This window comes from Tetranychus urticae, chromosome 3 (genome assembly GCF_039701765.1).
Source record: "Tetranychus urticae isolate SD_2017Ah chromosome 3, NJAU_TeUrti_SD_1.0, whole genome shotgun sequence".
NCBI classification, from domain to species: Eukaryota; Metazoa; Arthropoda; class Arachnida; order Trombidiformes; family Tetranychidae; genus Tetranychus; species Tetranychus urticae.
In genome coordinates this window covers 9,241,618-9,263,024 of record NC_142960.1, presented here as the reverse complement: position 1 = coordinate 9,263,024, position 21,407 = coordinate 9,241,618, and the positions used below count along the sequence as shown (strand labels likewise).

General features: G+C 34.1%; 3 protein-coding genes and 2 long non-coding RNA genes across 11 annotated transcripts in view; 2 read left to right on the top strand and 3 right to left on the bottom strand.

The window, feature by feature from the left end:
- The window catches only part of onecut (homeobox protein onecut), a 40,554-nt gene extending 33,788 nt beyond the window's left edge, over positions 1-6,766 (bottom strand). For 2 of the 5 annotated variants that reach the window (XM_015937197.3, XM_015937198.3), the window contains exons 1-3: positions 3,166-6,766; positions 2,397-2,552; positions 1,065-1,755 (exon numbers count right to left, since the gene is read on the bottom strand). In XM_015937197.3, the coding sequence (XP_015792683.2) occupies positions 1,065-1,755; positions 2,397-2,552; positions 3,166-6,579 (4,261 nt within the window). In that variant the 5' untranslated portion in view covers positions 6,580-6,766. Of the gene's footprint in view, positions 1-267; positions 320-379; positions 543-1,064; positions 1,756-2,396; positions 2,553-3,165 lie in introns of those variants that run through there. The other 3 variants (XM_089269703.1, XM_089269702.1, XM_015937199.3) reach the window with 3 other exon arrangements.
- Positions 6,421-8,693, top strand: LOC112539597 (uncharacterized). Its single transcript, XR_003083497.2, has 2 exons — positions 6,421-6,562; positions 6,762-8,693. It is a non-coding gene; the product is annotated as an uncharacterized LOC112539597 (long non-coding RNA).
- Positions 8,694-9,176: 483 nt separating this feature from the next.
- Positions 9,177-10,488, bottom strand: LOC149093316 (uncharacterized). The gene is made up of 2 exons (XR_016200186.1): positions 9,771-10,488; positions 9,177-9,705 (listed from the first exon to the last, which is right to left on the bottom strand). It is a non-coding gene; the product is annotated as an uncharacterized LOC149093316 (long non-coding RNA).
- A 1,170-nt stretch (positions 10,489-11,658) lies between these two features.
- On the bottom strand, positions 11,659-16,216 carry LOC107369260 (putative phosphorylase b kinase regulatory subunit beta). Of its 2 annotated transcripts, XM_015937204.3 has the most exons (7): positions 16,010-16,216; positions 14,952-15,824; positions 14,447-14,883; positions 13,931-13,942; positions 12,146-13,681; positions 11,999-12,079; positions 11,659-11,926 (listed from the first exon to the last, which is right to left on the bottom strand). In XM_015937204.3, the coding sequence occupies exons 1-7, from the start codon at positions 16,128-16,130 to the stop codon at positions 11,771-11,773; spliced, it is 3,216 nt and encodes a 1,071-aa protein (XP_015792690.1). In that variant the 5' UTR covers positions 16,131-16,216; the 3' UTR covers positions 11,659-11,770. The 2 variants fall into 2 exon arrangements, with proteins under 2 accessions (XP_015792690.1, XP_015792691.1); XM_015937205.3 differs by lacking the exon at positions 13,931-13,942.
- A 1,227-nt stretch (positions 16,217-17,443) lies between these two features.
- On the top strand, positions 17,444-20,915 carry LOC107369270 (uncharacterized). Of its 2 annotated transcripts, XM_089269701.1 has the most exons (2): positions 17,444-19,749; positions 19,780-20,915. In XM_089269701.1, exons 1-2 carry the CDS (start codon positions 17,444-17,446, stop codon positions 20,201-20,203), a joined length of 2,730 nt encoding a protein of 909 aa, XP_089125827.1. In that variant the 3' UTR covers positions 20,204-20,915. The 2 variants fall into 2 exon arrangements, with proteins under 2 accessions (XP_089125827.1, XP_015792707.2); XM_015937221.3 differs by having other exon boundaries at positions 17,444-20,915.
- The last annotated feature ends 492 nt before the right edge of the window (positions 20,916-21,407 follow it).

The window sequence follows — 21,407 nt, the reverse complement described above, 5'->3', positions numbered from 1 at the left end:
TCATTCAGAATATAATCTGTTAATAAGTTCTGCTTGGATGACAATTTTGCTCTCCTTCAATCATGTGAAATTATTTTCTTTTTCATGCAATGGATATTATTCACTGCTGGATATAATTTTAGGTAAAAAAAAGAGAGATTTGGGTAAAAAAAGGTAATGTAAGGGTTTTGCTTTGATTGTTTTCATTAGAGACAATTGTTCATCTAATGTGATAATCATGGTTCAACTCATGCTGAACACTTATTTTAAAAGGTCAGATGGACTCACCTCAGGGTCAACATTGGCATTCGCTAGCTAAAAATATCAACAGTTATTAAATCTCAAAAGGAAAACAAAATAAAAGTAAAAAATAAAAATAAAAAAAAGGAAAAAAATAAAATAATAAAACAAAATAAACGTTTATTTGAACAAAAAAAATTTAACAAAAATAACAGATTTGATTACAATGATAGTTGAGCTAAATTGTTATCAAAATTAACTTAAATTGGTTGCTTGGTTGGCAATTAAAATGCGAAGCAATCCGATGTTGACTTTGAGCTTGACTTGAAATGTGAAAAAATTTCTTGACTTGTTTTGACAAGGGAAGTGACCTTGCTTGTACGATCATTTTCGATTTTTTTCGACTTTATTTTGTAGAGGACAAAAAATAATTAGACACGTATTTTTGCTTTTTTTACGCCGGTGCGCGGTTTTTGATATTTAGGTACTTTTAATTGAAAATAGTAATGAATTGCAGTCACTGAGAAGCAAGTAAAACAATGAAAAACAGAAAAATGAAAAATCTTAATAAAAATTGTGAAACACTTTTCAGTGACTCCAATAGATTTCAATGCAATATCCTCACTTCAAGTACCTAAATATCAAAAACCGCGCACCGGCGTAAAAAAAGCAAAAATACGTGTTTAATTATTTTTTGTCCTCTACAAAATAAAGTCGAAAAAAATCGAAAATGATCGTACAAGCAAGGTCACTTCCCTTGTGAGATTTTTTAGAGATCTTTTTTTTTGGTAATTGTTTGGTAATTGTTCAATTGTTCATTTAAATATCTAGAAGGTGAAACTTACCTGCAAGCCGAAGTGAAGTCATTCGTTGGTACTCGGGTTCTTCCAGCCATTTGTACATTCGACGAAAAGTTTCACGGCCTGACTTGAGTTTACTCCAAGGCTTGGGGTTTCTTAGGAGATCGGAAAGGGTTCCCTGGGATCGGCAAAGTACTCGTTGGGCGAAAATGGCCTGAGGTATGCTGTACCTTTTAAGTTCTGCACTAATCTTTTGAGCAAGTTCTTTGGTGTTTATTTCTTCAATTTCATCAGCTGAAGAGCTGGCCACTGAACCGGGCTGTTGAATGTTAAGCGATCCATTATTGTTTGCCGTTGAACTGGAGTTATTATTGTTACCGGTTATAACGGCATTATTACTAGTTGCGTTGTTGTTGGAGCTATTATTGTTATTACTATTATTATTATTACTATTGTTATTATTGTTATTATTATTATTGTTTAATGAACTGGCATTGGCGTTATTGGATGAGGAAGAGGTTGACGTAGACGAAGAGGCTGAGATTGAGGTTGATACAGAAAGTCCTGTTGGTGCTATTACAGTCCCTGAAAGATTATTGTTGTCACTCTTTGAGCTTATCGATAGACTTAATGAGGTTTGACGTTTATTTCCAGTTGTCACAAGAACCGGTGAAAGGGTTGCATTAATTTGTACAGAATTACCGGAATGATGTTGGATAACAGTTTTCTCTTCAACCTGATGAACATGAGTCAAGAAAAGGAGTAAAATTCAGTTCTAAATTCAAGTCAACTTTAAATTCTTACAAGTAAATCTTAACAGTAATTTAGGTGGAAAAATTATTTTACAAATTAGTTCAAGTTTAATTTTCCGAAAATGATTTTGGTTTGAAAAATTTTCTTATGACATGCTTTGGTAACATTTTATGCTAATTTGATGACAATCTAATTTTGGATTCAATAGTTTCAAACCAGCAACTTATGAAACAGAAAATACTTTTCCCTTTCAAACATTGAAACTCAAGTTTGAATTTTCATTCAATCAACAGAATCAAGATTAAAAAATCTAATCCCAATTCAGTTCTTACAACTAATCCTGAAAAAGAGTCAAATCGAGATCAAAAAGCTTTTAAAATTTGAAGCAAACAATTGACATTTAAACGAGAAGTTAATTCAAGAACATTTTGTAAGATAATTTTTCCGGTAAAACTAATGATAGATATTAAATGTTATTATTAGATGCTAAAGCGCAAAATTAAAAAGTGTTTTTGGTGCAAAAATTGATTCCTGATTGATGAGCGACTGATTTAATTTTAACCTCTAACCATTTCCATTTTTGTTTTCACTGTTTTGGTCATTTTTGGGTTATTAAATGCTTACCGTTTCAATTGCATTTGCTGTTGTTACTACAGCAACGGGTGCAGAGATTAAAGCTGAACCAAGATCACTATCAACTGATTCGGAGGATGAAGCTTGTACAATTGTCACGGTATGACCAGTTGGTGCAATTGCCGCTGGGATGGGAGTAACTGATGCCTGAAATGATAATTTTGTTGATGGCGATCATGATGAAAATTAGACCATTAGGTTAAGGTAATGATAATGTACGAGGTAATCAATGATTCATACAAAAGGTTTAGTTTCGTGTTAACAGGGAATGAGATTAAAAACATTCAAATGGTCAACAATAATGTATTATAAAAGGACCAATTTTGAAAAAACCTTTTTGTGACATTTAACTTTCAGTTTATCGTTGATTAAGTTGTTGAAATATTGTGAAAAAAATAACATAATACAAAATTGAATAGGAAATAATTATGGAAATGATAAAAACAAAATGGTAAATTGAAATTAAAAATATTTTTGCGTTTAATTGTATGAAAAACAAAAGTCTCATCATCAGGAATCAATTGAAATAAAAGAGTAATTTTAATTTAAAGTAAATATCAAATGTTATTATTAGGACTTTGATTAATGAAATGAAGGGAAGGTTTGAATGTTGAACAGTGCAGGGTAATTTTAAGGTAAATTGTAAATGAATGGCTAGTAAATATTATTTAGGAATAGTTTTGTTCTACATTTTTTAGGTTAGATAAACTAATTTAAATGAAAAATAAAATGAAATTTAAAGATTATTTTTTAAACTTACCGATCGGAGGGAATTTGCTGTGGCAACAACGGCCACTGGAGTTGAAACTATTGATGATAATTGATGGTGTGGATGATGATGATGATGGTGATGATTGAGTTGAGATGATGTTACCGGAATACCGGCTAGAGTAAGATGCTGGGCACTAGAAAGGGCTGCGGCTGCGGCTGCTGCAGCAACAGCAACCGAATTAACCTGATGTTGTTGATGATGGTGGTGATGTTGATGTTGTTGTTGCTGCTGTTGCTGTTGATGATGATGGGAAGGTGATGAGGGTGTCATTTGGCCACCATGGTGGTGACCAGATGACGGTGGCGTCGGACTGGAGGGAAGTCCATTAAGAGAGGTTATCAGTGAATTGGGTGAATGTAAATTTACAGAGGATGGACTTGAAGGTGAACCCAATCCTCGGGTTGAATGTGAATAATCATAACCATTGGTGGGTGATAAACTTTTCTCGGTGGGTGAGGCAAGCCCATTGGAATGATACGAGGATGGTGAACTGGCAAGATGCAGGTGACTCGAGTGGTGAGGATGATGGGAGGAAGATGAGCCCGCTGTGGCAGCTCCAGGTGGAGAGGAACCCGATAGTCCATTGGATGAACTTGAAGTCATCATTGCAGCAGCGGCAGCGGCAGCCGCGGCAGCAGCAGCAGCAGCTGCTGCAGCTGAATGGTTAGAGTGATGTGAAGGTGAAGTATGATGATGATGGTGGTGGTGATGGTGATGTTGCTGTTGTTGAGAAGCTGAATTGTTGTTGGGTCCACCGGTCATAATGGGACTTCCAGTGGGTGAAGATTGCTGTGAATGGTTCAATGGTGAGGACATTGTCATTCCTGCTGCAGCAACGGCAACCATCTTATCATATTGACTTGTATAAACTGAATTTGAAGCCATTGAACCCATCCCAAGGCCTGTACTGGTTACATTTTGCATCAATGAGAATCCACCATTTCCATGATGATGACCATAATGGCTAAATTTATCGGACATGGTGGAGATTGGTGGTAAGGGTTGCAAAGGTGTTAAAGTGGCATAGCTTGAGGATGATGTTGGAAACCCGGGCGGAGTCATGCGTCCGTTTAGGGTTTGATAAGTGGGCTCATTGTTGAGGACACCACGGAAATCTGTTGCATCAATCATTCTGTTGTTTGTTTCACTTGTATTACTGTTTGCTTGATCGTCTACAATTGGTGAAGATGAGGTTGATGACGAAGGCGATGAAACTGGTCCAATTGAGTCACCGTTTGAACCTGATCGATTACTTGTAATGCAATTATTATTTTTATCTTTTCGGGTATTTTTCTTTGTTTTAGATGAATTGGCAGTTTGCCTTTTCTTTCCTGAAGCACTGTTGGTACTTTTATTTTGACGTCTCGAAGAACGCAAAGTAGATATTCTTGGTAATGTTGTTACAGATGATGATTCAGTTAAATTGCGTGATCGCGTACAATCAATCACTGAATCAATAACAGTCGGGTCAAGTGTAACAACAGTATTATCCTCGTCTTCCTCGTCGTCTTCTTCTTCCTCTTCTTCTTCTTCCTCTTCTTCTTCTTCTTCAACGGCTACAATAACTTCACCAACTTGAGTTAACACTGATGAATCACAAATATCACCTTCTTCGCCAATATGGCCGACAATTTCTTCGTTAACCTCCTCCTCTTCAACTAAATCAAGACCAGTTAGAAGGCCAGATGATGAAGAGGTAGAAGAGGTTGGATTGGTGTTTGTTGTCACAGGTAAATGGGTTGCACTAACACTAGTTATAGTAACTGAAGGATCGCAGGTAGCATCCAAAGTAGCATCTAAAGTGGCGTCTAATGTATTATCTAATGTATCATCTAGGGTAGGATCAGTTCCGTCAACAACTAGCACAACACTTTCGCTGGTAATTGGATTATTTGAAGTTGTATTTGAAGATAATGGCGGTGATGTTACTTGAACTAGTTCACTGGTTGATGATGACGATGAGCCACCAGCAGCAGTTGCAGCGGCAACCGCTGCTATTTCTGAGACAATCTCATGAGCGGGTAATAATTCCGGTGGCTCTAATACTGAATCAACTGATCCAACAGAACAATCAATAGGATCAACTATGACAATGGAATCACCTAAATGTTGAGAAAGTTGCTGTTGATGATGACTATGGTGATCTTGAAAATGATCTGGATGGTGGGAAAGATTATGATGGCTTAGAGAGGTTGTAGGCAAATTGAGCTGTTGGTGAGAATGCCTTTGAACAACAACCGAGTTTACCGGTAATACTAAGACAGTTGTTGTTGAAGTTGATTGTGGTTGTAGTGTAACAGTCTCTGTTGATCGAGTCACTGGTCCTGTTGTTGTTACTCCTTCTGTTGATGTTAAACTACTGATACGATGTAAGTTGCTGTTGACAACAGAGATCCTTTGTAGCCCAGTCTCACTAAAGTTGTTTACCGTTGCTGTTGGTATATCTCTCTCAGTTGATATAACTTCTTCTATTACTTCTGCTATTTCGTCTTCACCTACAACACCAATTAACTCGTCTTCCTCCTCTCCAACTAATCCAGTGCAAGTTGTTGCTCTTGTTGTTGTCGCACCAATTGAAGATGGTTGTTTTGGTGATTGGTTTTCTTCCTCTCTTCGTGATACTAATGATGATGATGACGATGATGATGATAAACAAGTAACTATTGTTGAAGTTGTTCTAGTTATTGATGATGGTCTTGTTACTCGCTCAATCTCTTGAGTAACATTAACAACTCCACTTGCATCATCTCGACTAATATCACTGGTAACAGCGACACTGCTGCCCTCACTAAATCTGTTTCCTTCACTAATAACAGTTATCCTTTTTTCAATGTGATTACCATTTACCTCTTCATTTTCATTAATATTATTATGATTATCGTCAATATTATTTATCTGGTTATTGGAAGTGTTACCATTATTACTGCTAATGTGACCAAGTGCATTAATTTCATTGGTTAAGTTGCTATTAACTGTGCTGCCGTTATTATTTATGATACAGCTGATACTCCTTTTCACTTCGCTACCATTACCAAGCAGACTATTACTACAAAGTGTTTGACTACTGTTGGAATCGGTTAGAGATTTAACGATGCTCGGTGATAATTGGATAATTGGTTGGGTTGTTGATAGTGTTACAACAACTAGACTTCTCGGTATTATACACGATTGTTGGTTTGAATGAACAACGTCCGTGGTTACAGTTTCATAATCGTCGTCATCTCCAAGTAGGGATACTTGTGAAGTAACCTCTTCTGGGTTTGTTTCGCTTTGATTGCTTACAGCTGCGGTTAAATTTATTATGTCTGGTGGTGGTGATCTCGAGGCTGAATCAAATAATCCTACCTCCTCTTCGTTAATGGCGCCATCACCCAGAGAATCTGAGGTCAGTTCCATTTCCATTTGAACTGTTTTATTATCCAATCAAGGGTTAAAGACAAATGCGAGGTTTAAAAGGGTTGTTTCTTTCTGTTGGCCTTTGAAACGAAATTTTAATGCCTCTTGTTGTCTATGTCTTTATCAATCAAGCTCCGTTTGTTATCTTTCTGCTTCTCGATTATTAATCTTTTTTTCTTATTTTCTAGCTCTTCAAGATTCAGCTGTCAATGAGAAACGATGTTTTTGTTACCTGAAGCTTGTTGGATCAGGGGAATTCAATTGAGACTTCAAAAAAGTTTTTCACTCCTTGATTGCCACAGTTGAAGAAGTGGAGGAAGCAACCAGGACTCAATGGTGGAGGAAGCAAATTGAATGAGGAGTTGGAAGGAGAAAAGTCCCAAAGAAAAGTTTCTCAAGACAAAGTTACCTATTTGCCTGTAGATTATCTGTCGATATGATTGGATTGGTGGAAGAACGAGAGAGAGAGAGAAAGAGAGAGCGAAAAGAGTGTGAGTATGTTAGCAAAAGAGAGAGAGGCATGAGAAAAAAAATAGCAAGAAAAAGTGAGAATCTGAGTAAGAAGGATAAAGAAATGTTCGAGCATGGAAGAGTTATGAAGGAAAAAGAAAGGGAAGAAAGTAAGAGATTTTATTTCGATCGAAGAGGAGAAAACGATCGAAGTAAGGGCTGGTACTATTGTGTGGGTTTTACTCTTCGCCAATCGATTGAGAAAATAACTACGATTTTATTCAGGAGAATGGGAATGAATAAGAAGGAGGAGGAATGATAGAGTGAGAAAGTTTGGTGGGAGTGAGAGAGTAAAAACAGAGTTTGATTATCAATGGCCAAAACAGATCAAACCTTAAGTCGAGATTGTTGTTGATTATTTGAAATCCTGTTAAACTGAATGGAAACACAGAGAGACACAGAAAATATGAACTATTGCTGATGATCTGGTTACACACTGGTTTGGTACAGACAAGACTGGCAACCTAAAATGTGGATATCTTTTGTTTAGGTTGTTACTGTTGATGTTGATCGGGACCATTCAAATGATGATTAACCAGTTTTATACCGCAAACCAAAGGACGAGTGAAACCAAAAATATGACGATATCGATGAGGACGTTGATACAATGTACATCAACTAGTCGAAACACTTACTCTTGTTTACCTTGTTTCTTATTTTCCTCTTCTTCTTGTCTCGTCTTACTGTGTGTATGTTATTGTTATTGTTATGTTGTTATTGAGTTTGGAGTTATAACTCCACACACTTCTTACTTTTAAAAAAACTGTTCGTTGACAAGATGATTATTTATCAATAATATATTTGTTAATCAAGCACAGATGTAATTTTAATTTCATCTTGAAATTAAACAACAACAAGAAAGAAAGGAAAAGATATATATTTTTGTATATATAATCACAGAGAAGGAATTAGGCAAAAAAATCAGTCTCTACTTGATATTATTTTTGTATGTTAACCCAATGTAACACGCCATTTTGGCTTTCCTCTTTCTCTCTTTTCCCTTTCTTTTCTTTCTTTTGATCCTCTTTCCAGGTCTCTCTTCGAGTCTCTCTTTCGAACCTCTCTTTCGAGCCTCTTTCGAGTTTCCCTTTCTTTCCACTTTTTATCCAGGAAAGAGAAAGGAACCAGAAAAAAGAGAGGAATGATGATGAAGATGAAAGGGAAGAAAGTCCAACTTGCATAGAGCATCCTCCGTATACTCACCCTGCTGTACAAAGATACAAGTTAAATGGTTAAATGTGAATGTTAAAGATGACTCTTGTCTTCCCTCATCATCTCTCATTTTGTATTACCTTCACAATACCCACTTTCCTCTCTCTCTTTCTCTCTCTTATGCTTCTTTCTCCTCTTTTAATCCGCCGATTACACTTTTCCTCTCTCTTTGACTTCACTGTTTAAAGGGATGATGAAGATGATGATGGAAACATTGGTTTCTTTGGTTACTGCGACCTTGAATGATAATAATTGAGTTTTTTCAGCTTTTTTAAAATGACGTTGAACCAAATTTTCATTAAACCCATTCACCATTTTGTTTTTAATTGTAAGCTTTCATTGTACAAGATTGTCTTTTACTTGCTCAATTTTATCAAACAATTTTACATCATTCAAAATAGTAAGTGATTTCATCTCATTTCAGCTTCAAGTAAGGGTTACTTTGTTTCCAATTTGACCACTTTTTAGGTAAAATCTTACCGTCACTTTGATTGATTATAATCTGCTAATTATTAGATCCAACATTCATTATAATTCAAAATTTATTTTGGGTTTATTTAGGTTATTGTGAAGCTCCTTTAAAGATACTTCACTGTGGAACAGCAAATGTTGGCTTTTTTGCTCATATGACTGTCTCAAATGTATAATCATTATTTTTTATTTGAATGTCTAAGTGTTGATTCATATAATTGATTTATGATTTATGAAGAAATGATTTACTTCTACATGAGGGATAAAAGGTTAGATTTAAGCTGAATTAGATGAAATTGAATGTTTTGTTTGAATGCAAAGCTTTTTGGTGGAAGATTCGTTTGATGGAAGTTGCATGAAAATTATATTTTTGAAATTATAATATTAATTGATGTCAGAGATATTTAATATTTAAAATAAAATTAGAGATTTATTCATATAAATAATGGCTGAAGTTAAAATTTCATGTATATTGGTTTGACTTTTATACATCAGAATAAAATCAGTTCAATTATCGACACTTACTTTAAATGAATGTTCATTGAAATGACAAGATGATATCTTTTTTCAACTTTAAGTTTATCAAAAGTTTTGATCACAGAGCCAAAACTGAGGATTTGTTATATGAGAAACGATCTCGGATAAAGATAAATTTTGAAATTGCTGATCAATCAAGAAATGAGATCTAGTAATCAGATATCTTTCATAAGCTTAAAAAATTTTGATCTTTCATTTATGGGTTCCATCTCGAGATTATTTCATACAAAATGAATAATCATCTTTACAAATCATTGGCTAAAATTGCATGATGACCGCATAGATATACAAAGATGTAAGATTTTGCGAAAGAACTGTCGATTCAGAATCAATCCAAAATGGGAGATCGTCCAACGAGATTAATTGCATTGATAAATGCAAATACTTTTCGAGTAAATTCACCTGAATACCAAAACAGAAATTTATAATGAAATATAACTCAAGATTTGTCACTTTTGATGTTTCACCTCTTACAAAACGCAGATTGGTTTGAATTTTTTGAGCCACTAACTATATCGACTTGGGTACGAAATTCCGAGAAATCATGATCATTGACTTGAAAATCTGAAACAATTTCTCAAGCGCTTCATACTAGTATCAGATCGTCTAAGCTACCTGGCTTATTCATCTCTGCAGATAACTGATTTACAAATCTTCTATCACTGATTCGATTTCAATTTTCTTCTGTTTGAATCGCCATTGATGAAATGGTTTAGATAGCAGTCAAGATTGTCATTCTTGGAAACTGTTCAAACCCGCATTGAAATTATATTAAATAATGACTAAAGATGAAACTCAATCCAATAAACTCTAACCATTACCGAATAAGAGTGACTAGAATCGTTACCGTTTGTAACAATAGTTTTAGGAAAAAACTACCTGATGAATTCACTGGATATCCTGATACTCTAAAACAACTGGTAACACAAATAAAAAATAAAAATGAAAGTTGGTTCAATTGAATTAAATTGATTGAAGCCTGAGCCACTTTTTTAGATTGCTAAAGGTAAACAAACAGTTTGCTACAAACTGGATAAATGAGCTCCATCTAGGGTGAGCAAAGTAAAATATCATTTATCCAATTGAGTTCAACGTATCATTGAGATTTCCTCTGATTATTCAATCTGAGCGACTCTATTTCAACAACGAAATTATAATTGTAGATCTAACATCTAGATTAATGAGAAATTTGGTCTAACAAATGGGCAAACTTTTATTAAGTTTAATTTTGAACAAATGATCGTTATTTTTCATATCGATGTTCCTGATATTTAAGAGGAAATATCGATAGATCAAAAAATATCAAAAATTTTCATTTTGTATTGAAAAACTGAATAATGATAGAAATCTTTCATGATTTCAAGAACTGTATATTCTCATGTTTAACCGTAATTCTTTTGTTTTCTAAATATAATAGCAAATAATCTTTGACCTGAGGAAAGTGATCACAAAAAACGAATAATTTCATGGATTGGAAGCTCTCAAATTTGAAGTGTCTATAAATTATGGACATGAGGAAGACGTAATAGATTCGTCTTGTGAATTCATTGAATACTATACCGGCATGCACAGCATTTTGCAGTCGAGTTTTACTACTTGTGTTGCGAAGAAATTAATTTATATCAGTATTAATATCTAATCAAAAGGAATTATCGATGTCTATATCGGTTGAATCGATATATCATAACATTTATATTTTCAAAATTAAAGCTAAAAACTGATAAGTTCAACAGCATCATTAAGTCAATTGCATGAAACTCATCCCAATTAGCATTTCTTTGGATTTAATTGTGAGAAAGATTACAAGATTTAAGGTTATATTGATTTTAAGATAGATAACTTTTGGTTCCTGAGGTGGCACGGTTGTTAAGGCCGATGTACATCTCTCAGCTCGCGAGCAGGAACCAGGTTCAAATCCAGGTGTCAGTGGATTCTGGCACACTGGTTTGTTCAGAGTTAACGGTAGATCCATGTTCAAAGTTGAATAAATCTACATGATGTTGAAAGTCAACTGTTAATGCCAAGGGAGACTAGACACGTTTGTCGAGGTTCTTACCAGGTTAGTTGACTATGATGAAAATTTGCGAAATCACAATGTGTGATAAGTTGTATTAAGTTCGTATTATCACGATGATAATATGAGATATATAGAATAGGATTACAAATGTGTAATTCCTTGCCTAACTAAAGCAGTCAACCGGTTTCAAAAAAAACAAGAAGACTCTCACCCGGCTAGCTAGCTAACTTAACTGTTAGACTGGTTAGTCGAATAGGTGAGGGTCTTCACCTTTTTCAATTTTAGTGGAAATCATTCAAAATTAGATGATTTCAATAATTAATTGTGACAACTTGCACTTAATGATTTGGTTTCTTTAATTAATAATTAAAATTATTTACATCATAAATAATTGACCTAATGGATTCTAATAACCATGATAATGATTTTTAATTTTAGGGAAGATCAAGATCAATAGACATTACATTGTGATGATGATACTTTAAGTAAAATGTCCAAAATGCTTCGAGCAAAATAAGACGAGGTAACAGATCTTTCCTCGGAATAAAAATCTTTCAAACTTTTATTGCAAGTTTCTTTGTACTTGTCAACAGATTCATCAATAATCTGAAAAAAAAGAAAGAAAAAAATTCATGTTAGTAACATTGAAATAAATGTTTGATTCTCATAATAACTCACCTTATCAATATCAAGAAAAACTTTAGAATTTAAACAAATTTCAGGATTTCTTTCAAGAACAATATACAAAACAATGATAACCTGAAAATATAAAAAGACTAACATTAGTAATTGATTTAGAGATATAATAATCAATTGATTAATCACCTCAACACAAATTTGCCGATATTCGGGCGTAGAAATCCTTCCAAGAAGCTTTTCAACCAATAATGCAAAATTAAGTTCATGTTGTGTCATTTCTGATAAAGTTGGATGTGAAGGTAATTGATGATTACAAATGACAAGACCTCCTGGTACTCGTTTCAATATTTCCCAAATTTTATCATAAAAATTTCTGGGAACCCTACAAAAGGCACCATCGATTTGCCTCTTCTCCTGAACAGTAAGATTTTCATCGGTAAGCAAACGGAAAAGAATCTTTCTCAGGTGACTTGGAGCAAGGGCTTCGAGTTGAAGGTGTTTCTCTCCTTTAAAATCAAGATAGAGTTTGATTGCTTCTATTACTGAGCCAATTCGTATTTTAAGGATTCCTTGAAAAAGATGAGGATTAGTAGACATAAGGCGACCAATGTAAAGAGTTATTTCTTGCTGCAAGACTGCTTCATAAGGATCCTGAATGGTACTGTAAATTAGTGAATGAATCTCCTTTGGTGTCAATGGATGGTCAATAATTTGCTCTGTTCCACCAAATGTTCCGATTGTAAGCTGTTTACCATTAACCAAAATTGAAGTGATATAAGGTGAAATAGAATCAACCAATTTTTTCAATACAGATGAACAATATCTAACAACAGACCAATGACGTAAGGCTCCGGCTTGTCTCATAAGGCGTTCAAGTTTATCTTTAACGGTGTGTCCATCATGTAGACAAAAGTAGGGTCCTTCTCGTTCCCAAATTATGCCAAGCAATTGACTTTGAGAGTAAAGTGTATCACTGTGCTTCAATGCTTCCATAATATCAGGCCAGGTTGGTAAAGTTTCATACATTTTCCTAATATTTACGTCCATTGGTTCGTTGTAAACCAAAGCTTTAGGTATATCAGCAAGTGATTGGTAGCCAATGTTATAAGTGTGTTCCAATTGTCGAAAAGATTCGAGTTTTGGTAAAGCATCACTTGGTAAAAGATGAAGAAAATCGAGATGTTCGATGCATGATGAGCTAATTAAATTTTGTAGGCGACCCGTTTTTACTTTGAGACACGAGTCAAGGATTCCTTTTTTGAATTGAGCCAACAAGTCAAGCATTTCACGAAAATGAACGTCTCGCAGATGCTCTTCACGAATAAGAAGACAAACTGTTGGTCTACCAGACATACGCCAATATTTACCAACAAAATGAAGATCATTTTTGATGTCATCAATGAGTAAAGCCATATCATGAGAAAGATAAAAATCGGAAATCTCAAAAATTAAAGGGTAACACAAAATTGTTTGTCCACAGATTCTGTAAAGTTTACTGGTTCCTAATGCTCCAATTGGACGGCTGGGACGACCTTTTAATCCTAATTTTTTATTAACACCTAGAAATTCATAAACTTGGACTAGTTGGGACGGAGGCCATATTTGAACAGGTTCAACCTCTAGTGGAGTTTGAGTTTGTATTCCGTAAGTAGCCATCATTGCTTGAAGTCTCATTGATTCCGCAATGAGAACAACTTGAACAACAATATCACAGCCTGTACCCTAAATAAACAAAACAATAAATGTAAATATAAATTGATTCATGATATTGACAAAATTTAAAAGAAATAGTCGAGTTGGAAAACTTTGTATCCTGAAATTTCACATTATTATCAAGTGTATTTATAATAATCTTGTCCAATTTGTGAAGATCAAATCCAAAGTTTTCCAGGTCAACCAAATAGCTAGATAACAAAATAAAAAAATACTACAGTACAGTAGTTTAAAAATAAACACGCGAACTTGACTTACAGAAGCTTTGCGCTGAATTTGCCAGAATAAAAGATCCGAAAAGATAACTCAATTATTCTTTCATGAAAATAATCTTTGATGTGTTAGATTAATTCAAGTTTTTCTGTTATTGCCTGTCAATCGAATTAGCTTTTTTTACTATATTTAAGTTGTTAATTATATCAAAAGTGAATGTTACTCTTGTCTGGTTCAATATTACTTTTTGATAGATTCACAAAATTAGCATCAAACTAACTACATTTCACCAGATTTTTTAGTTTTTCAACCTAAAAGTTGTCAAATGCAATGTTAAACATGAGCAATACATTAGACAATAAAAAATGCAGTCAACACTAATATTAGAGGACTAATGCTATTAACATGCAAAGAATAGAATGACCATCTTTTAGGCAAATCATGCAAAGCAGGACAAGGAGTTTTGAAATTTAGTGGTAATATGGAAAACTGAGTTTTGTTAGCATTGCAGGTATAAGATTAATGAAAAAGGATTAATAAAAAAAGGCAAGACAAACGGACCTGAAATGCAGAGTATCTTCCAGTTTTCTTGGGTCTACTGTAGCTTGGCATATACCTTCTGATAGGGTCAAGTTCATTAATATTCAGAAGACCTGAAGAAACCAGTTGAGTAATGATGAAAAGAGCTTGTCCCATAAGAAACAGATTACTGTAATCGCTTCCCTCTTGACTAGCAATTTTTGGCATTGAGTGAGGTTCAACTTTTTCGGCGTCAATATATTCTGGTGGTGTGTAAAAATATTTAGGTATTAAGTAATCACCAAAAACTGGATCGCGATGTACAATTTTCTCGGTTAAAAGCGTAGTGTATTCATTAACTTGCTCAATATTGTTTGCGAACAGTCCATCAATAATAAGAAAACAAATCATCATCGGCCATTCACATTCAATATTTTCATATTGTTGAGTTTCTCCAGGTTTATAAAGTCTTGTTTTATCTATAAAAAAAGATTAAGATATAAACATTAAAGCAAAAGGATAAAATTATTAATTTAATAAATCTCACCTTTTCCTTCAAAAACCGTACCATATCCGTCACGAAGGTATCTTTTCAAGCCATAGTGTCCTTTAAGTTTTTTAAGAATCTTTCTTTTTGTATTAGAATACAATAATTGATCATGAGTAGCAAAACATGGCCAGCTTATGGTTGGTAACAAACTTGCATCAGTATTCTTAGAGCTAGATTCTCGAGGTAAAAGTGCTTCGAAAATGCTTCTGTTGCGTGAATGAGCATCAATGTCCACATAAATAACACTCCAAGAAGCACCTTTTTCACCAAAAAGATTGCAACCATTGATTGCTTCTAGAGCTGATTTAGCCATACCGATTGAAGAAGCATGAATTTCAGGTGTACCATCATTGTATTTACTTCCTCTTTCCCACATTCCAAAATCTGGAGTCCTGTAAGCTCTTTCAACATAGTAGACAAGGTTTTGAACAAAGTTGACTTCATCCATTGTATAAATAATTTGAAGACCAGAAGCAATCATTTGTACTAATAGCAATAAATATAACGAAACTACATCAATTTGTAAATGACCATAGTCGGGACAGTCAGTTAAAGGTAATCCAGTGTTCAAATCAAACTTCGAATGTATTGCATGGCCAGGATTTTGGTTTGTTTTGAACATCTCTACTTTATCCTTAGATTGTCTCATCCAAGCAAAAAGTACTCCTCTCATGCATTTGACAACTGATTGACCAAGTTCGTATGCTTTTCCATTGTCGTCATCAATTCGTTTGGTGTAAGCTTGATAAAGAGCCCATATTGCAGTTGAACAGTATAAAGTGTCTCGAACATGAGCTTCACGTAGTTCAGATGATAAACGAGGAAATAGTCCACTTGTTGGTGATTGAAATTGAAGGAGTTGCCTCTTGACTATAAATAATGCAAACCAAATAAGATAATAAAAAAGTAAATACTTCAACTCAAAATATAAGAATAGCAAAACACTAGGAGAAAAATGTCTTAAACAACTGAAAAAATCATAATCTTCAGAAGTTTCACAAAAGAGCAAGAGAACCAACTACTTTGGAAAATAAACAGTTAAATAAGAAACATACCTTGTCCATAAAAATGGTCTAATTGTCTGATTATTTCAGAATAGTTAGCCATCCTCAAGGCCTCAGCGACTTCTTCTTCGTTTAAATTAGAGGCAATTCTTTCCTTGCGCAACTTGGACATTGCTAAAATATCTTAGATATTCACCTTGAGGTGAACAGATGATTAAGATAGCTTATCAGATTGATAAATTGTCAGAAAAACTGATAAAGAACAGTTTAGTTACAAATAAAACACAACAGAATTACATTTAATCATTCATTCCTAATACCCTTGAGTTCAAATATTTATATGAAAACAAAACAAAATTTTTCATAACATGAAGAAGATTTCTATGGATGCTCCATCTATGAACGTGAAATTAATTCTATAAACAATTTTTCTTCGAACAAAGATATTAGTGTCATCTATTGGTCTGATCATTTAACATAAGATGGTGTCGATCAATTCAAATTGATGGTTAGTGATCAATCATCAACTCGATCATGATTGCATTGATGTTTGGCTGAATAGTGACAGTCCAATATTGATTGACTCCAGTGACAAAACATTTCATATGCAACCATCATGTCTAGTCTTTTATCCCTAATTGTAAACGTTTATTCTTGGCCTTTTTCTTGCTTTAATTGTAGAGAAACTTAATTCGTATAATCTTAATCTACAAATTATAATGCAGTCGACTGTCTCAAATTTTCCCTTGGCTAAAGTCCCATCTTAAAAAATTAATAATATCTTAACTATCAAAATTTACAATTTTTTAGAAGAATCAAGTCAAAAATAACAGCAAATCATTGCTCATGTGTTTACATATGTATAGTGATAAATAAACAATTTGTGGTGGAATCAACACACGAAATCATGGATTAAACTTCAATTAATTCAATTCCCATCACCATTTAAAATCTCGCTCATTTTTCGTCGGACAGTTACAGGTAGTCGACTGTTGCCAGTTATTAGCCAAGAGCTTAACAGATGATATAGTTGACCAAGGCGATGAGTTCGCCAAGGATTAAACAGAGCAAAATGACAATCTAATGCGATGTTTAATTCATTATTAAAAGCTATTACAGTAATAGCTTTTAATAGTATTACTGGCTCTATAATTTGTTGATAACAATTTGTTTTACCTTTGAATTTCTGAAAGCTCCATCTATGAGAAAAAAAGTAATTTAAACGAAAATTTTCTATTTGAGTTGCGATTATAGTGTCATCTATCGGTCAAGGAGGACTATCTTTTTAGAAGGAAATTTTTTTTCCATTCATTTTTTTTCACGGCCTTTTTTCTTGGTTTACCTTCTACCAATCAATTGACTTGATGATTTTTAGCCTTTTGTTTACCTATTAGTCAATTAATTAATGTTACATTTGTCAATGACGTTTACGGTTCTCTAGTTAAATAATAAATTAATAATCTACTTGATCTAATCTTCATCCTAATGAGCCAATTGGAGAGTAGTGAACCACAGCCTCCTGTTTTTCAACATAAATTAGGTGATAAAGTGTTAGCTCGATGGTCAGATGGTAAAGATTATCCGGGAATTGTATCATCATATTTTCCCGACGGGGCATATAATGTCATCTTCTATGATGGTTACAGGAAGAAAGTGAAAGCTAAATATATTGCACCGTTACCAGAAGATTATAATGAGACCTTGGTACCTCCGAGTTCTGTTCCATCAGTGCCAGTGACGGAAACAACGGCTCCTATTCAAATTGAAGGCGATAAAGCACCTAAAATGGAAGTGTCGGTAGTACCAGCGGTAATGACACATCCAAGTAAAGAGTTTTTCATCGAGGAAGATCACAACCATTTCAAATGTCCGGCTGAAAATTGTACAAAAGCATTTAGAAAAGAGAAAGCCCTATCTGGACACCTTAAACACTACCATCCAGAATTGAACTCTCAATCTAAAAGGAGAAGTAAACCGCCAGTTAGCAAACAAAATGATTTATCTAATTTGTTAAAAGAAACGTCAACAAAGATTCAAGAGGTGATTGCGCCGCCAATAGAAGATAAACCAGTGAAAAAGACAAATTTAATGCCATCCAAAGACTCACATAAAAGTCCTAGTAAAAGTAAAAAGGACAAAAATGATTCACATAATACACCAGTCACAGACAAGGAAAGTAATACTTGTCACAAACCGTCACCCAAATCATCTAATGTCAAAGGAAATGATAAAACTAAGAGTAGCTCGATTAAACCACTGGATACACCATTAAAAATTGACGAGACTCCAATTCCAATTAAAACCAATCATGAACCTCTAAATAATAATTTGAATGTATATAAGCCCTTGGAAATCCAAATGCCAAGTGAAGTAGCGACCTCAAATCCGCCAATGACTCTATTCACTCCTTCTCCTGTGAAAAAGGAGCAAATCAATCAACAGAGTAAAAAAGAAACGCAACCTAAATCAACTAATAATCAACCACAGCAACAATTAAATCAACCACCGCCTACTGGTAAAAAAAGAGGACGAAAACGAAAATCAGAAATAGAAGCTAATGAATTGGCGCGTTTAAAAGAAGAAAGCAAAACAAGCAAAGTTCGTGTTGTCGAAAAGGTTTCTAGTGTCTCTCCATCGATGATGTTCATGGAAGAATCAAACCCTATTCCAAATCCTGTTCTTCCGTTCAGTGATCCGAGAACTATACGAGAGATCCATGAAAGTGATGATGTTGATGAATTGGTGAACTGTATCTGTGATTTGAGAAAGGAATCTGGTCTCATGGTTCAGTGCGAATGTTGTCTAACTTGGCAACATGGATCATGTCTTGGTATCAAAGCTGACAAAGATCTCCCCGATGTTTATGTTTGTTTTATATGCAAGAATCCAAGAGGATCTCGTGAAAAATGTCGTTATAAATATGATTGGAATTGGTTAAGAAATGGAACTTTACCTTTGTTTCCAGGTTTTGACTCTAGTTCGAGTAAATTAAATTCTAACTTTTTGCGTAAGAAGAATATAGTGGCAACCAATCAACTCCTGAATGATGCTTTAGAAGTTTTGAATATAATCCATGATTTAAAACACAAGATCCAGTTGTTAGATCTGAAAAATGGTGATCTAAGTCTTTGGAACACGTCATGGGTAGCTTCAAAAGAAGCAAAAATAGTACCACCTCGTGAACAGGAAATTGTTCATAATGACTTTGTTGGTTTAAAAGCAAATGAAAATGATATGATTAATGATATATTGGATTTTTCTAAAAATATTTTGGAAACTGTTACATCTGATGATAAAAACGATGTACCTGATGATCTCGAAAATGAAATAGCTGAAGGAACTGATTTAATTGATTTCATTGCTTCCTCCTACAGTGAAATGAATGGAACCAAAGAAGAAGAAACAATTGCTGAAACACCAGCTCCAGAGAATCAAACTCTAGAATCGAAGATGATGGACACATTAGCAACATCAAATTTAGAAACACCATTACCTGAAACATCTTTAGTGACGGCAATAGAAGCATCAACGTTAGAGGTCCAAAATCAAGAAACATCAACTTCAAAAGCACCAATATTAGCGACTTCGAACTCAGAGCCATCAACCTTAGAAACACCAATCTTAGAGATTCAAACTCAAGAGACACCTATCTTAGAAACATCAGCCCCAGAGACATCAAACTTAGCATCAACTTTAACATCGACCTTAACATCATCCTTGGCGACTTCGACCTCAGAAGCACCAACGTTGGAAGTACCATCATTAGAGACACCAAACTTAGAAACACCAACCTTAGAAACACCAACCTTAGAAACACCAACATTAGAAACGCCAAATTTAGAAACACCGAACTTAGAGACACCAACCTTAACATCATCAACATTAGGGTTACCAGCGTTAGAGATACCATCATTAGAGGTTCCAAACCTTGGGATATCAACGCTAGAGCTATCAAATTTAAAGCCATCAACCTTTGAAAGACTGATATCAGGATCTGCAGTTGTCGAGGAAGACCAAACAAGGAGACAAAACTTAATAAAGCACATCTTGGATGTTCGCGAGAGATTGGAGAAGAAGTTAGATCTTATTAAAGTGAAAGTTTGTGAATTAGAAAAAGAATATGGTTTAGATCCAGATCCTGATGCAGTAGAGCAAGATGCTTGTGCCTTCAGAAATGCAATCAAAAACCTTTATGCGGACCTGGAAATTGTTCACCAAATGAGTTTATGTACAACATTGAACTGACTTCCAAAGGAATGGACCAGATCATGTAAAAAGCTAATCTCTTAACTCTCATCTAACTCAACATTAAACGATGGGTTAAAAACTGGCAAAAATAGCCTTAAAAAATGAATCTTTTTTGGCTATCTATATTTAATAAATTGAACTCATTAGAGGTTTCAAAATGGCTCAAATTAATTGTGAGCTATAATTGAAAAAGAACGCTGATTGCCAAGCCCACAAAAATCTCTAAGAATTGTGAATTTAAAGACAAAATGAACTTACTCACCAACCCAACAAATCGCATTGAAAAAAAATCAACAAATGGTAGAGGAAAAATTAGCTCAAAAAATTATTTTCACTTACTTTTAAGAATTAAAGCCTCATAAACGTTTAAAAATGAGGAATAGCAAAACAGTTCCAAAGTAAACTAAATTAATTTCACCAAATCACTGTTCAACTGGTTGTACATAAACAAAATTAAATCAACATTCATTTAAGAAATTAATTTGCTGATTGATTTAATTATCTCGATGTAAACATAAATAAAAGTACAAAAAGTGATACTGATTGATTTAAAGCTAACATGACTCCAACCTACAATCCAACAAAAGATGGCGTTACTCTCTCCGTTATAAATATCGTTCATTGGGGCGCCTTAACAGCTGCTAAACATCCAAATATTCATTGTGATTCCATTATTTTTGGTTTTGAATTAAATTTAGTTTGATTGTAATCAGCCAATTATCTCTCACTGTGTCGTTAAGCTGTCATCTGTAAATTAAGCGCTTCAAGAATCTCAGATTCCTTTTCTCAAATGGTTAAACTTTCATCATTTTTCGCGTCAAATGAAACACCAGCAACATTTCATCTAACTTTGAGTTACATTTCATGGACTTATCGGATCGATTTGAAAATTTTTAGTTGAAGAACAATCATATTGATTTAAAGAAATTATCTAAATTTTATTTTACCTAACAATTGAAACCCATTGAGCTGAAGTTTCATCTTCAATAGCAAATAAGCTAAACTTACCTTTTAAGAAACTTGTAAAGAACCCAAATAAAGGTAAGATTTCAAATAAAGGTTATTATTTGCAATAAAATAAATTAATACAAGCTTTCAAGTTTATTTCAAATCAAAATGAAAGTCTAAAGTTGTAATTGCCCGAAGCTAATCCCTGTTCAAGTTGAACAAGTACAGAGAAACAGTTTACCAAAAAGATGGG

What these genes read in the sequence shown, in the direction of transcription:
- LOC107369270 (XM_015937221.3), top strand. Translation starts at nt 17,444, where the DNA reads ATGAGCCAATTGGAGAGTAGTGAACCACAGCCTCCTGTTTTTCAACAT.
- LOC107369260 (XM_015937204.3), bottom strand. Translation starts at nt 16,130, where the DNA reads ATGTCCAAGTTGCGCAAGGAAAGAATTGCCTCTAATTTAAACGAAGAA. An exon ending in TACGGTTTTTGAAGGAAAAG is followed by an intron (nt 14,884 to 14,951) that starts GTGAGATTTATT and finishes CTTTTTTTATAG; the next exon opens with ATAAAACAAGACTTTATAAA. An exon ending in TTTTTCTTGATATTGATAAG is followed by an intron (nt 11,927 to 11,998) that starts GTGAGTTATTAT and finishes CTTTTTTTTCAG; the next exon opens with ATTATTGATGAATCTGTTGA.